General features: G+C 44.2%; 7 protein-coding genes across 7 annotated transcripts; 4 read left to right on the plus strand and 3 right to left on the minus strand.

Moving 5' to 3' along the window:
- Positions 1-311: 311 nt before the first annotated feature.
- NCR1 (sphingolipid transporter) lies at positions 312-3851 on the minus strand (the record flags this gene model as incomplete). The annotated part of the gene is made up of 1 exon (XM_002551514.1): positions 312-3851. One exon carries the CDS (start codon positions 3849-3851, stop codon positions 312-314), a length of 3540 nt encoding a protein of 1179 aa, XP_002551560.1.
- Positions 3852-3988: 137 nt separating this feature from the next.
- On the plus strand, positions 3989-5704 carry TFC8 (transcription factor TFIIIC subunit TFC8; the record flags this gene model as incomplete). Its single annotated transcript, XM_002551515.1, has 1 exon — positions 3989-5704. One exon carries the CDS (start codon positions 3989-3991, stop codon positions 5702-5704), a length of 1716 nt encoding a protein of 571 aa, XP_002551561.1.
- A 73-nt stretch (positions 5705-5777) lies between these two features.
- Positions 5778-8243, minus strand: CHL1 (DNA helicase; the record flags this gene model as incomplete). Its single annotated transcript, XM_002551516.1, has 1 exon — positions 5778-8243. One exon carries the CDS (start codon positions 8241-8243, stop codon positions 5778-5780), a length of 2466 nt encoding a protein of 821 aa, XP_002551562.1.
- A 291-nt stretch (positions 8244-8534) lies between these two features.
- Positions 8535-9512, plus strand: KLTH0A02398g (KLTH0A02398p; the record flags this gene model as incomplete). The annotated part of the gene is made up of 1 exon (XM_002551517.1): positions 8535-9512. The coding sequence occupies one exon, from the start codon at positions 8535-8537 to the stop codon at positions 9510-9512; it is 978 nt and encodes a 325-aa protein (XP_002551563.1).
- A 648-nt stretch (positions 9513-10160) lies between these two features.
- On the plus strand, positions 10161-11342 carry CIP1 (Cip1p; the record flags this gene model as incomplete). The annotated part of the gene is made up of 1 exon (XM_002551518.1): positions 10161-11342. One exon carries the CDS (start codon positions 10161-10163, stop codon positions 11340-11342), a length of 1182 nt encoding a protein of 393 aa, XP_002551564.1.
- Positions 11343-11474: 132 nt separating this feature from the next.
- On the minus strand, positions 11475-11834 carry MRPS16 (mitochondrial 37S ribosomal protein bS16m; the record flags this gene model as incomplete). The annotated part of the gene is made up of 1 exon (XM_002551519.1): positions 11475-11834. One exon carries the CDS (start codon positions 11832-11834, stop codon positions 11475-11477), a length of 360 nt encoding a protein of 119 aa, XP_002551565.1.
- Positions 11835-12059: 225 nt separating this feature from the next.
- Positions 12060-15710, plus strand: RRP12 (mRNA-binding protein RRP12; the record flags this gene model as incomplete). Its single annotated transcript, XM_002551520.1, has 1 exon — positions 12060-15710. The coding sequence occupies one exon, from the start codon at positions 12060-12062 to the stop codon at positions 15708-15710; it is 3651 nt and encodes a 1216-aa protein (XP_002551566.1).
- Between the last annotated feature and the right edge of the window lie 73 nt (positions 15711-15783).

Below are 15783 nucleotides of genomic sequence, written 5' to 3' on the forward strand. Positions count from 1 at the left end.
GGGGACCGGGTCTTTGGTATTCCCAAGAGTGTAATTATAACAAGAGCTTTCATTTCAGGTTTTCTTTCATACAAGTTTCGAAGAAAAAAACCTAAACTTCATTTTCCTGAAAAAACAATCAATACACACACAATACATACACACTTCAATAACCGTTGAAAGAAGCTAGGGAATGGCCTTAAAAACACCTTCTTAGTTTCTGTTGAGGAACGTTCTTCTTGCCCACGCCCTGCTTCCAATTCATAGACGCCCTGATGGCAGTACATTTTTTTCTTGTTTTAAAGCGACATTAGCTCAAAAGATCACAAACTTCAGTCTTCTAGCTCCACTTCCGAGTCCGCGTAGCTCTTCCCACCTACCAAAGATAGAGCAGCTGGTAGAAAAAATAATGCATGCGCACAAGAAGCGATTATCAAAATGAACCACATCCTAAAATAAAACACTTGAAAGATCTTGGAATGGGTAAAAGCCAAAATGGAAACCCCAATAAATTTAGTTAGTGTAATGCCTTGAAAGACCGAGCCCCCAACAGTTTCGATGGCATGGACCATTCTAGAGTCACGATCTGTCTTGATATTGCTCGGAACTATAGTGAAGGCTCTTGCTATATGCACACAAAACTCAACCGCGATTCCAACGCATATGATTAGGTTGACTAAGCTGACGGCATTCAGTGATATTCCTAAGAAGAACATGAGCGCTCCAATGTCTGTCAGAATCATCGCGACGGTAAGCCCCACTAAGGCCGCTGTTTTTAAGGAACCCAAAAACATCCAGGATACCAAGAGGACGAGCAGGACGGAAGAAGCTAGCAGCTTCAATGACAGTGATACCAGTGATCCATACTGCACGAAGAAAATGTAAAACGGGGAGTATGCGAAGACGTCTAGTTCAAAAAGGGATTTACTAATTCTTTCCGCATCTTTGTAGGCTTCGATGAAGTCTTGTTGTGATTTGAGCGGTTTGTGTGCACTTCGGAATGTTGATGATTTGATACTAGTTTTATTGTAGGTGATGGCAGAAGAATAGGGCGCCTTTCCCCCTAGAGGACAAGGGTCGCTGGGCGAGTTGATCCAAATATTGAAGTAATGCATGAACTCATCACCTGTAGGAAAACCACTCATGTCATAGAACCACTCAGACTCAGAAAAACACGTTTCACATCTTCTACTTGGGAAGGACGGAGGACACACATCTTCTGTTCCTTTCTTCAACCTGCAACAAGTGTCTAATTGGGGATTCAGGAACATCATAAAATCGTCAAACCAGTTTGTCACAGGTTCAACAACTGTTGACCTTTTTCGTTCTTGCTCAAGAGTGTTTGCCAAAGATAGGTCGTCGCATGTTGTGAACTTCCCGCAAACCTTCTTTTGATTACTTCGACTGGTTAGATCCAAGTTTTTCACCACGAAAAACACCGGCGGTCCCACATTCAAATACTTGTAGATATCACGGAAATAGTCAACAAGATATGAATCCTGAGGGACTGCCAAAGTTTGATCAAGACCGATTTCGATGTAAGGAATGAAAAAGAGAGAAAATAAAGTCAGAGAAACGAAAATTCCCACAATTTTCCGCTTCTTGGTAAGTAGCTCAACGTAGGCAGACTTCAGCTTAGATGGCGTGGACTCGGAGGACACTGTATTTTCAGTAGCAGAGAAAGTTCTCTCATATAGCGTTAAAATTGAAACGTAGGCTGACAGTTGCAATAAGACGTTGAAAACCAGAGAAACTGCTGAGTAGATAGCAAAATTCCGTACTGCTGGCATACTCACGAAGGTTGCAATTAAGAAGCAACAAAGCTGACACAACAGAGAAAGTAGTATCGAAGGAGAAATTTTTTGCAATGCTTTTTTCATTATGTGTTCGACCTCAAGTGTCTGTTCACCTTCCGAGATTCTATCAAACTCGTGAGTTATCAAGTAAATGTTGTCAATTCCAATGGCTAAAATGAGGAATGGTATGACTTCTGCGATAATAAGTGTCGACTTGAGGCCCAAAATACTGAGTACGCCAGTTGCGGATGATACTGAGCTGAGGACAATCAAAATACCAGAGAAACCTAGGAGAAGTCTACTGCCTCCCCCCTTCTTTCTCAGTGCCCATGAAGCGTAAGCGAACATTAGCAAATATGACACTAAGACAATATAAATGTCGTTGTTTCGGTTCAGCTCTTTTTCTAGTGACATCTCAGTATTGAAGCTCAACCTCAAACCATGAGGTAAATCCAAATTTAACAGATAATCTTCTAGCTGCTTCTCCCATAATAAAGCAGAATTGGAATGGTTGCTAAGTAGGAGTGTCACCACTAACGCGTTCGACTTAAAAACGTCATTGTCGCTGAAAAGGAGGTTGGGTTTCAGCGGTTGTTGGAAGGAAGGCAAACAGTTTACGGGCGACTCTGTGCAAGATTTGAGTCTATTTTCCCAATCGCCTTCCTTTGGAAGGTCTTGGTTGAAGTACTGCGTCACTGACTCGACCACACAAGTGGAATCCTCAGTTGGCCTGAAACACAAGTCTTGGTACGTTTGGTATTCTTCAGACCGGAGGACCTCAGTTATGTAACTTTCAACACCAAACCACCACTCTAAGTTAGGATAGGAGAGTACGGGGCCAGTTTCATTCACAATAAAGATTTGTTCTGTTCTGTAAAAAGGGCCAAAGTTTTCATCAAAAAACTCCTTTTCCTTATACTTCGGAGAGCTCTTGCTTACCCAAAGGTTTATCGGGTCTGTTTCAAGATCTCCAAATATCCAAGCTAGGACTGTAAGCAACACAACAACAACCCCTGTTGCTAGAATGACAAGTTTAGGGTGTCTGTACGAAAAGCCAGAAATTTGGCCAAGCACGCTCGCCACCTTCTCGTCAAAGCTGTACGCTTTATATGCGTGTTCCTGAAATATGCGGTCATTATTTGCAACCGCGTAGCTGTCTTCTATGTCTTGCTCAAAAATGATTGGCTCCTTCCTATTTTTAAAGTAGTAGATGTGCCACCCTAAAATGAGAACAAAAAGGCTCACGTATACCATTAATATCACAAAAGAAAAGCATGGTAGACCAGCTACCTTGCAGTGGTTGCGTCTCAAAGGTTTAAGCTTTGGGCATGACTTATCACAGTCCGTACAGGCGCACTTGTATGTCTCATCATCGCACGAATAAACTGTTTCGTTGAAGAGCTCGATACCAGAGTTTTGAGAGTCATATATGTAGTTAATTTGGAATGGTGACCCACCCAGCAAAGGTTTTTCGTCCCCTAAGAACTTCAAAAATTGTTCATAATTCTTCGCTCCTCCGCCAATGAGATCCATTGCGTACCCATTGGTTGCACCAAATTTAACATTCTTACAGGAATCATAGAACTCAGATGCCCAATGCGAGTCGAGGAAGACATTCATAGACGCCACTATTTCTCTTCCGTCTGTGGAACTTTGGGTTTCCGTCACATTAGTGAAAACTCTTTGTTGGGGAGAGCATGTGAAGTGGCAAAACAAGCTCTTAAAGTTTTTGTCGCAGGCAGGACACGAAGCAATCAAGTTTTCAGCTTTCTTTAAGTTCTTTCGCAGGTTTTCGATTTGTGCTCCGTTGCAGCACACTTGGTTGACATCCTTCCATTCTTCCCCGCAAAGGTCTACTAAACTTTCTCGTTCAGCTTCTGATAGGGGGTCGGGAACGAAATCCTCAGTAACGGGGCAGGGCAGTTCGCCTCCGAAGAGGGATTTCTTGCCACAACTGCCATAAATGGAACACGATGCAGGTTTCGAGTTAGCAAAAGATATCCCAAAGAAGGAATCGCCTGCTAGCACTGCATTGGAAACGATGACTGGAACCAAAAGACACCTTGCCACCTTCATAACGCGCTTCTCGTGGTGCGTTGTCGCTTAGGGGTGCTTGAATTCTCCAAACTTTTTGAACAGCGATTTTTGAAGATTGATATTTCACACGAAGACAAAAGACGTGTTTGTTAAATGGATGTAGTAGCGGAAGGTAAATGAAGTTGCTCAAAGACCTAGCAGTAGCGAGAAAGGAACTTGCAGACTGGACTGAAAATCTCACGTGGGCTCACGATGGTACTCTGTACTTAACTACCGTCCCAGATATTACAGTGTGTGTTCCTGTTTACAGTGAAGCCACTAACAGCAGCAAGGATTTATTTCACATCAAGGAGTACCCTTTGCCCCTTGTAAATAAATTTGAGTATGACCTGGCGCAAAAAAATGTCATGATAAATTCGGTACCTGAGAGCTCTATCAAAATTTGCCAGGCATCCCCTGTATCAGATTCACTTGCTGTACTGACAAACAATGCAAATGCTTGTATCTACAGTGGGCGAGGGCTAGTGGCACAACTTGACCAACCAGAAAGGGCTCTAGAAGAGCGATCATATCACTCGCTAGCATGGAATGTTGAAGGCAACATGATTGCAGTTGGTAACGAGGCTTGTGAGGTTATAGTATTTTCTGTGAATGAAAATTTCGAAGGTGCGGAGTTCATTTACCATCGTACAATCAAAATCAACGATGATGCAACGAGTTGGGTCACCAGGTTAGAATGGTATGAAGAAGGGATCATAGTTTCCCTCAGTAATAACTCAGTTCATCTTGTTCGGGAAGACGATGGGCCTAAGCAGATTAAGTGCTCTTCTCGGTTCAAGAATTCGGACTTGAAAGGAATGAAAGGTAACATCATAATAACATCCGCGGGATCTGTTCACAGGTACGAAATAGGAAGTGGCACTTTGGAGTCGCTTGACTTGGGGGCTTGTGATGACTTTTACGTCGTTCCGCTACCTGATTATAACACGGCTCTGTTAATTTCAAACAAGACTTCCTGTCTTTTGAGTTTAGGTCATGAATTGCGTTTACAGAATGATGTTATCATATCGCCGCATATAGAGGCGAAATTCAAGAAGTGGAACAACTACTTTAACGAATTCAATAATTACGAGACTAATTTTTTGATTCATGGTTTAGCAACTTCACCGGATGGCGCATGTTTGGCTTTGGCATACAGCCTTGATCGTCTTTCGATAAGGTATCGTATAGTGTCCGAGCAGCAGTACAGAATATGCTTGTTTCCGTTGGGGAAAGCTTGGGAGATCAAGCAAGGATCGACGGGATTGACGTGGTATCAGAATTATCAAATCTATAACAAGCAGCTTCCGCGCAACTTTGAAACAGACGAAGGCTGTTTGGATCTCGACACTACACTGAGCTTCAAATCCTACCTTCAAGAATTGATGAACAATAAAAGAATGAACAATTTGAGGTTTTCTAATTTTCTAGAACAAGAAAAAGATAACAATCTTTACAAAAGGGCAGTCTACGATTACGCTGTTGCTCACAAAGACGAAGTCGTTAACCCTCTCGATAAAGCTTGCGTGCAATCAATAGCAGACTTGTTGGCTCTTGAGAGCCCTGTTGTACCTGAAATCTACACCATGAAGGGAGAGTTTATAGAGGAGACTTTCAGTTCTCCCGCTTCTCCAAACACAGATGTGGTTCAATCTGAGGAGGGCCACATTTGGAAAAGGTGTCGCGCCACATTTCTACCTCTCCTTACCTCGAAAGTTAAGGTGTGCCCAGTGAGTAATTACCGCATCATTGATATAAAGCACGACGCTCGTAACGATTATGGTTGGCTTACTCGGACAATTCTACAATTTTCCAACAACCAAAGCATTTATAGTGGAACACGGATGCTTTAAATCAAATTCTCTCGTGGAGTTTTCGTTTCTTGATATGCACAGTTTCAACTTTGTTGCAATCTAGTGGACCGAATCAGCGGTCATCCTGGGCCTTGTTCGCGTACCATTTTGCGCTTTTCTCGAACAAGTCATCGAGCGAGGTGGTGTGCCGAATCCGCTTAGCCACCCAATTCGAGAGCTTGGTCTGAACCTGAATGGAGCTGTATCTTTTATCAACCAAATAAATATTTGCGTAGTCTTGCGCGTGCCTAATGGCCCTCCCAATGCTTTGATTTACAGCTTTCATACAGATGTTCTCGTAAAACTCTCGCGTAGCTCTCTTTGCGTCTTGACTGCTGCCATTTGCTTTAAGCACCTTTTGCTCGAGGTGCTTCCTTTTTATAATGAGTTCTCCACTAAATAAATTTGGGTAAGGTAGGCCTACCATCACCACTGCCCTCGCTAATTCGTTCTGAAAATTGATGCCCTCGGAGAGACGCCCTCCAACTACCGCAAAAAGTATAGCGCCTCCAGTCAATTTTCGAACTTCCTCAGCGTACTTTGCAAAGACGTCTGCTTTATCCGCTGACTCGTAAAATATTTTCTTATTTCCTATGCACGCCCCAACTTTGCAGGTGCTGTTCCAGAAACGCATAAGAGATTCAAGAAACTTATAGCTAGGAAGAAATACCACTACACCGTCGGGGACAATTTTCACTAGCCGGGAGAAAAAATCATATAAATCGCTTAAAGTTCTCGAATCTTCTCGCTTGTCGTATGTGAATTCAAACCCTTCAGTAACAATGAATGTGTTAAGGTTGTTGTCAGGGATAACATGATTACATGCGAATTTATTGATTTGGTTTTCATCAACAAAGGGTATAAGGTCTCTGGTGAAGTCTGAGATCGGCTCCATAGTACCGCCCGCAAGTAGTACGCATCTAGCGGCATGAACTATGGATTTGAAGCTGTTGCTGGGCTCCAACAACATGTATTTCATCACTTTGCCCTTTTCAAAAAAAAACTGACCCTCTAAGGAAGGATTTGAGAGGGTTTTCAAAAAGGAGGCAACTTTAAAGAGAACAGGCTGCCTTTCCACTGCAGCCGTTTCCGCACTCTCATTTTGGCTTTTAATATAGCTATCGATTTTGTATGCAATCTTTGTGGTTTTCATATATTGTTCCAGCTTGTGAATATTCAAAACGTCGGCATTCGTTCCCTCAAAAACTTCGTGACTTTCAAACTCCTTACCGTTTTTGTAGTTTTGTTGAAGAAATACGATTAGAACCTCAACCAAAGTGAGCAATCTTTTCAAGTTCACTCGATTGTGAGGGCTCAAGCGTTTTGCGAACTTGTTTTCATACATTGTAATACCAAGCTTACTGCTTTGAAGGTCCGCCAAGCTAACCTCTGCTGAGTTGACAGCGTTTATAGTATCAATGAGGTTATGGGCCTCATCAATAATTACTATTGAATCTTTGAGATCGACGCCCAAAGCTTCGCGCGTGCTTTCAACAAGAAGGTGCTGATAGGGTAGTGTTACAACTTCAACTCCATCATGCAGTAACTCCCTTAAAGCATAATACGGACACGTACTGGTGGCGCGTCCTAATGAGACCATGTCCTCGATATCGTGAATAGCATAAAATGCATGGTCTCTAAATGCGTGTAGAATTTCTGGATCCTTAGACCTAGTATAGGGAACGCATTCCTTCTTGCTGACTGCATCTCTGCAGTAGTCGTTGATCACTTGGCTCGATGTCTTTGAGACTTTAGGATTGATACACAGTTGCTTGCGCGACGCCAATGGAACAAACTTCACCCTTTCATGCTCCATTGATTCAAATGATGGAGGAAAATTTGGTAGTCTCAATTGTGAGGCCAGCTGGCCCAGCTGTGAATGAGTTCTTGAGGCATAGAAAATTTTTATGGGACACGGCAGTGCGGTTTGCGTTGCCTCGTCAATACTTTCTGCCTCCTGATCCAGCTTACCAAGCAAAGCGTTAACTTCATTGATCAGCTTCTTTTTCTTGTCATCATGAACATCGGAGTACTTTTTACAACCAGTACTTGGGCTTGAATTTTCATCAGGTAAAAACTCGTTCTCCTCAAAACCGACTGTTGTGTGCGGTAAGTTGCGCTTCCTTTTGACCTTGGGACTATCTTCAGACAGATAAATACTTGAATATTTAGCTTTGAATGCCTTAGAACCCAAATATTTCTCGTATTCGTCGAGAGCTCGGACTTTCTCCTTGATTACTGATTCTGCGAAAGCCTCCTTCACCCATGAAGGTTCTTCGTCGCTTTCATCATCACTCTTAGTCAGGTTCCCATCAACGGAGCTTGAGGTTTCTTTGCTCTTCCCCATATAATGAGCTTTATTCCTCCTGAGCCAGGTTACTGTTGGGCAAATCAGTGACAGCGTCTTTCCGGTACCGGTTGGACTCTCGAAGATCCCTATTTTTTTACCACTTTCGAGCGTGTTGTACACTTGATGCATGAGCTGAAGCTGGATGTCATAAGGCTGGAAAGGGTGACCGTAATTTTCTTCCCCATTCATGGCCTTCTGGTCTCAAAGGACAACCCTGCGTGAGCGAATGTGTCAGCTCCCCATCTGTGAATTTTTTTCGCACAATACGATATCGAGCCCTTCTCGAATTTTTTCTGTTATAAGCCGTTTGAAGCAATAAGCGGTTAAAATCTGCTTGTTCGAATTTTGAAAAGTCCCAGATATTCAGGTTATTATAGTAACATTCATCTTGGACCCTTGGGTACAAGATCGGTAAGAAACGCTTGAAAGCAAGAGAGATCAAAGGCTCAAGCTTGGTGGTTAGGCTATATTAAACGTACCATGGCGTCCCCGATCTTCCTTTCTCGGCCTCATTCAGGATTTTCATGGAACGCGTTCGAAGTGGGTCTAAGGCTTGCTGTATGGTCATTGCACCGTTTCGCAAGCAGCTTTACTGATTTCTGTAGCAGAGAGCGCCACGCCCTATTGAAAGTGTGCGCGCTGACACTTGCAACAAGGTTAGTTGTATTCTCTCTGCGGCAGGTGATGGATCACTTTCCACTCATGTCACTCGCGGCCGACTCCATGGATCTCCTTCTTGCCTGCTACGGACTGTCGCGTTTCGCGTACCCTGAGTTCAAAAGAGCATTCTGGTCAAGTTTTCACTCGAATTTCAATGATTTTGAGAACAAAAAGCTTCATTCAGAGCCAGGGCCCAGTCTTTACTGCATGCTGTTTTCTTTATTCAGAAGCAATTTTATGTGGCTCATAAGTCTCCTTCTACTGTCTGATTTTATGGTTACGTCCGCGCAAGTGGGAAAGCCGGAAGCTTTAACGGCTGTGTCGAAAACTGTCATAAGCATTATGCTTTTAACGCTCTGGACTTCCCATATGTCGCCTGCTTTGGGTTCTCTTGCGTCGCTGGCGGTTGGCGGAGCCCTGACAGCATCTCTAGCCCCCTTTTCAAATTTGGCGCTTCTTTTGCGCTTATGGCAGCTCCAGTTTTTAGTCGAGTACCTAATGGTTCCTTACGTGTCGCAGGCCCGATTTTCGCCTACCGAGTATGCGATGTGGCTCAAGGTGCGGGGCGGGGTGATATGCGGCTTTTCAACATTCGTTTACGTTCTCCTGTCACTATGCGGACCTAACCTAATGTCACCTCTGCTTGTCTACATCCTCGCCCCTCTTTTCGCGAATCTTATGTCGAAAATTGCCGAGCCTGTACCCGCGAACATCATTTTCGGAACCAAGGCTTATTCAAGATGGTGTGCTAGGCAGATCTTGTGGATAGAGCGTAAGCGTTGCCTGCAGGCACGGTAGGCTGAAGCTCGATTTACCGTTCAACGCAGTCTGCTCACTCTGGGGAAGCAGAGAAGGATCCTCGGCGCAATATGAAATAAGCACACATAATTACACGCACACGCAGAATGCGACGCATGTTCAAGTGCGCATGAGGACGCGTGCCTGTGCATCCCTCACTGGTGCCTAAGACATAAGATCACCTAGAAGGGGACGCTAATTGCTGCTTCGAATCTTCCATGCGTCAGGTGCGGCCGGCGAGCGTCAGCAGTGACGGTTAGGAACGGTTTACTTCGTTCAAAAAAAAAAAGAACGCGTAACAGCTTGAATTACCCCGACTCGGACATCTTTTTCGTATACCCTCCTGATGTATCAAAACGGCTATAAAGACGTGGACTTTGCCAGCCGGAGTATTAGCAATCATAGGGTGAAGCGGTATCCGGATACAACCTTAAGCAATAAACAGTTTTTGCGGTAGTTAACTGATCGGAGATTAGCACATAGTATCCTTTGCAACACTTTTTCAGTGTTTTGCGTTCATTTTAAAAAACGTTCAAAGTATCTCGGAACGGTTTTACCTAAGGGGAACCAGTGCCAAAACACGGAATTACTTGAATCGAGCGGATAAGCCTTCAAGAAAGTTCAGGATAGACCAAAGACTACCACAAAATGCTCCTCGAAAGATTTCAAAGTAAACTACACGGCTCTCGGCTGTCAAGGCACTCCAACTCAAAGTCTAGGAGCAAGTGCGATGCCGACGCGCAGCCTGTGCAGAACATAGCTGATGACCTGATGACTGGCGACGGGATGTCAGACAGCGACGCCTACGCGAGCATGAGAGAGCTTCAGATCAGCACCCAGTTGTGCGAGCCGCGGAGTGGAACGCCACTCAACGGCGTCTCAACGCCTGTGATGCAGCCTATAATGCCTTACATGTACGGCAACCAGAAAAGGCAGGATAGTGTGGCTTCGTTCGCAAGCTCTATATCTGACATGCCAGGGCCCGCCCGTACCGCCACTACACCCTTGCCAACGACCTTTTCCACTCAATTCGTCAAAATGCTCATGGAGGTGTACCAAGACATATGCTCAGATCCAACTGCAACACCGTTTGACGCCTCGAACCCTCCTTCTGGGATACTGAATAGAACTGCGAAGGTGGCTGTAGAAAGAGCAGAGCAAAAGGGCGTAGATATGGGTCGCGAAAAAAACGCGTTGCTGGTCAACTCCGTTAAGCAGCGGCTACTTCAAGAGCTTCGCCGCGACGCGTACCTATCACGCAACAGCTCAATTGTTTCATTGCCTCCCATGCCGCAGTTCAACACTTCTGATATAGCTCCCACTGCTTGTGTGGACTACTTCAGCACACACGCGGAGGCGTCCTCCAATGGCCAACTTTCTACTCCTTTCCAAATGCCGACTTCTAGTTTAGGCAGCAGTCAGCCTCTGCAGACGCCGTTCGACCAGAGACCTCAGGTGCCGAAACTCTCACACCGCTCCCGAAACGACAGTTTCATTAGCGCGGCAGGAAGAAGCAGAAGTGGTTCAAGTCACATGTTTCCTTCCCAACAGCAGCAACAGCAGCCTCAGCCTTCAGCGGCCCTTCAGCCTAGCAGCTTCATAGAGACAACAACTGCGCCGAGAGCACAGTTTGAAGGCAACGGATACTTCGTCTTGACGCCCACAAACTCGATGCTAGGGGAGCCGCAGCAGCCTTTCATTGCTCGAGAACGGAGCAACGCATCTAGCGCGTTTGAAGATATGATGAGCGGCGAGTTGTCAAGGCATAGACAGAATTCTTTTAGGATCGAAAAGGGAAGTGCCACTGGCTCTCTCGCAATGGACTTCTAACGGGTTATTGGGTCAATGTAAATAGGTGTAACTATAATTTGAAAGCAAAGGGCGGCTTATGGTATTTGATGTGCCCACTGATACAAAATGACTAAACCGCGAATATATACAAGATAGCGACGACTTATAATTTTATTCCAAGACTTCACGTTTGGGCAGGACAACGGTACGGCTTGTCGTGTAAGTTTTCCCCCAATCTGAACCCAAAATGTTGCATTTTTTTAACAGCTTCGTGACAGTTTCGCTAGGCTGAGCGCCAACCCCAACCCAGTACTTGGTCCTGGCGAAGTCCAATTGTACATCCTTTGTTGGTATTGCCCCGCTTTTGGTTTCTCTTTTCGATAGTGGCTTTGGTATTGGGTTGTAAGTTCCCAAAACCTCAATAGGTGTCTTGTCCCTAGCCTTGGATGCGTTTGCAACCACTATGTTATATAAAGGGGAGTGTCTGCGACCAAATCTGGCTAGTCTTATCCTCACCAGGCCCTTCGACATGTTGGTTTATTGGCGGCAAAGAGAATAGCGTAGTGTATCAAGGCTTGAACATTTCAAAGATTCCAAAATTTGCTTATTCGTTAAACGGGATCATGAGCTGGGGCATCCATTTCTTGAAAAATTTTTAGTAACCTTTCGGAGCGCATCTAATCTCATCTCATCTCATCTCATCTCATCTCATCTTCAAACTAAGTAGTGGATCAGCTAAATACTCGTCTTAAAACCATGAATCAAGACGAAATTGCAACCCTGCTTCAGCTAGAAGACAAATTAGGCCAGATCAGGCAACAAATTAATTCTAAACTAGAGAACCAGAAGCATGTGGCGATCATCTTATCCGCCGTGGAAGAGAACATGGATGAGCAACAAGTTGCTGCTAAAAACATTGTAAACTATTTGATTTCACTCATGTCCCTTCTGGACCAAGCCATCAATCCGGAAACCCACGAAATTGTTGAGCTTCAGATATCGACTTCTGTGGCTTACCTCTTGGACATTGTACTGAAATACACTCCAAAACAGCTACTGAGATCGAAGTTCGCTGATATACTCACAAAGTTTGCACCATGCATTACCGATGAAAAAGCGGAGGCGCCGTTAATACGGTCTGCTGTGGGGTGTTTAGAAACTCTTCTTGTTGCACAAGATGCCCAGTCCTGGAACAATACCCACAATCTCAGTATCGCCCCCAGTAGAGGTTTGAACGGTTTGCTAGAGCTCTCTTTGGATCCAAGACCGAAGGTTAGAAAGAGAGCTCAGGAGGCCGTTGGCAATATAATGTCAAATCCACCAGCATCGCCAACCGCAGAGCATGTCGCGGCGCCTCTCGTGGCAGAATTCTCCATCAGTGCACTCGCGTCTGCTGTGGAGGAAGTTAGCTCTACTTCGAACAAAAAGATTCGTGCTCAAGGCGGGTTAAAGGAGCTCAATGCAAAAGCCATCCATATTCTCAAGCTAATAAACACTGTTTTGTCCAGTAATCAATGGCCTTCTTCAAGATTTGATGTACTCTGCGATCTTCTGCTAGAAATGTCCAGGTCTGCTGATCAGTTTATGGTATCAAATGCATTCCAGTGTTTTGAGGCTCTCTTTCAATCAATCGCAGAGTCAGCTGCCGCTTTCGGCTTGGCAGAAAACAAGTTTTCAAAGGTTTTGGACATAATTTTCTCCTTAAAACCTTCGAACAGTGACACGCACCTGGTGGGAGCGTGGATTGCCGTTGTCGCAAAAGGCATGACCACTTTTGGATCATGTAGCCCTCTATCATGTCTAGAGAAAATTCCCGAAGTCATCAATGTTCTGAGTTTGTATCTCTCTAGCGAGGTGCCTGAAGTTTACACTAGCGCTTCTCAATGTGTGGAAGCTTTATTAACTGGATGCATCCAAGACGATTTGCTGCTATTGCCACCACAAGTGAACGAAAACGTATATGAGAAGGTTGATGAGACAATTTCTTATCTTGCTGGAGCCTTCAGCGACTTTCTTTCCATCAAATATGCGCACTGTGCGAAAGAAATTCTACAGAATCTCACCACTGCTTTCAAAAAACTTAGAATCAGATCAAACCCTGATCTTCTACCTCCGTTAGAAATTGTTGGGGGATGGCGGACGAATGAAGACAACTTTTTGGAAATGAGGGCCGAAATAGAGACAGTAATAGGTGCTGCTGTATCTGCTATTGGTCCTGATGCTGTCTTGGGTTGCCTTCCCCTAAATCTAACGGACGCGTCTGGCAGTAAGCCTGGCCGTGCTTGGATGATACCTCTTATAAGAGATAATACTTGCAATAGTAGACTCGCGATATTTGTGCAAGAATTTCTTCCTTTAATTCAATTTTTTGACGAAAAGGTTACTGCGCTTCCAAGTGATTCAGTTCAGAGCAAGGTTTTTGAAACAGTGTCTGGTCAGCTATGGTCTACTCTGCCCAACTTTGCTAACCTTCCTACTGATTTGAGAGACTCTTTTAGCGATCAATTTGCGGCTGATCTTTCGTCTCTACTATACAGCAAAGTGGACTTGAGGCCTATAATTTGTCACGCAATCAAAAACCTTGTTGAGAGCAACGTGCAACATGCAAGTTTGCTGGACGACAATGACAAGCTCTTGGAGCAACATTTCCCTAAGAGTGAGTCCCAGAAGAACTTGGAGTATCTATCAACAAAAGCATCTAATCTATTAGCTGTGCTTTTCAACGTCTACACACAAACAGCTCCCAATGCCAGGAGTTACATCCTGGAAACCATTATTGCAGTGCTGAAGATTACCTCACCAGAGGACTTGACCAAGACTTTTAACAACGTTTGCGCGCTATTAAAGAAATCTTTTGACGAAGAACCGGCTGACGCCAAATCAAAGACCTCGCCAGTCAAGGTGAGCGCCACACTTCTGGATTTAGTAGTTGTTATGGCCAGCTATGTCCCTGAATCGTGTTACGGGGCTTTGTTTTCAATTTTCAACACCACAGTCAACTCGAGCGATGCTTTGACTCAAAAGCGTGCTTACAGAATTATCACTAAACTTTCAGAGGTGGACAAGAGCTCAGAGTCAGTTTTGAAGTATGTCGCTGAGATCGAGCAAATACTGATCCAGAGCAGCAAGGTTGTTCACACTTCTGCTAGAGCATCGAGACTCAGTGCGATCAAGGTCTTAGTTGATCTGCTACCATTAGGTCACTTAGATTTTGTCATTCAAATTGTGCCAGAAGTCATCCTCTCCACTAAAGATAACAATGAAAAATCTAGAGAAGGGGCATTTGAAACGCTAATTGCAATGACTCACAAAATGAACACTCCTGGATCAGTCATGAAACTTTCAAAGGTTCCTGGGTATGATGCACAGACGCCAGATCAACCCACCAGTGTCGCAGAGTTCTTCAAGATTATTTCAGCAGGTTTGATTGGTGAATCCCAACATATGGTGAGCGCTACTATCACTGCATATTCCTGTTTAGTCTTTGAATTCAAAGATTATGTTTCAACAGGTGTTTTGATTGAAATCTACGACACCATCGAGCTTTACCTGACCTCTAACTCTAGGGAGATTGTTAAAAGCGCGATTGGCTTTGCTAAAGTCTGTTGTTTAGCTTTGCCAGAGGAATTGATGAAATCTAAAATTCCGTCCCTTCTTCCCAAGCTCTTGAGGTGGTCTCATGAGCATACTGGTCACTTTAAAGCGAGAGTCAAACACATAATAGAGAGATTGATTAGAAAATTCGGGTATGAGTACATTGAGCAGAACTTCCCTGAGGAGGACAACAGATTGCTTGTTAACATCAGAAAAACTCGCAACAGAAACAAGAAAAAGGCAGCAGAAAGCATGGAAACTGCACCTAAACTCAGCGAGGCGAGCAAAAAAGGTTCAAGATTTATGTCCGCACTTGATGAGGCTCTGTACGAATCATCAGATGCTGAGAACAGCGCGGACGATGAAACTGCACCAAAGAGGGGGAAAGCCAGTCGCTTTATTGTCGAATCTAAAGAAAATCCTTTGGACTTGCTCGACTCTCAAACGTTAGCTCACATATCTTCCACAAGGCCACGTAAATTCGACGCGGCATCCAGGAAGAAAGGCAGAGACCATGTTTTCAGTTTCGATGCTGACGGTAAATTACTTGTGAAAGACGAGAAAAAGCCATCAGAAAGCGATGACGTATTTGACTCATCATCTAGCGGTATTAATGCTTACTTAGAAGCAGTCAAGCACGGCCCTGTGAGAGGACAAAAAAACAAGCTCAAGTTCAAAAAGGGTACTAGAGCTGGCGATAACGACTTCAGCGATGACGAAGGTGCAAATAAATCATTCAAACCTAACATGAATGGCAAAAAGGTTCAGAAGAAAAAAGGCGGGCCCAAATTTAGGTCTAATAGAAAGCTCTAAGCAGAGCAAGCTCGGTTTTAAATTCATACTCAACTGAATTATGTACAGTATCAAATAAGCAGTTGTAATCAGC

Source organism: Lachancea thermotolerans (genome assembly GCF_000142805.1).
Source record: "Lachancea thermotolerans CBS 6340 chromosome A complete sequence".
Classification (NCBI taxonomy): Eukaryota; Fungi; Ascomycota; class Saccharomycetes; order Saccharomycetales; family Saccharomycetaceae; genus Lachancea; species Lachancea thermotolerans.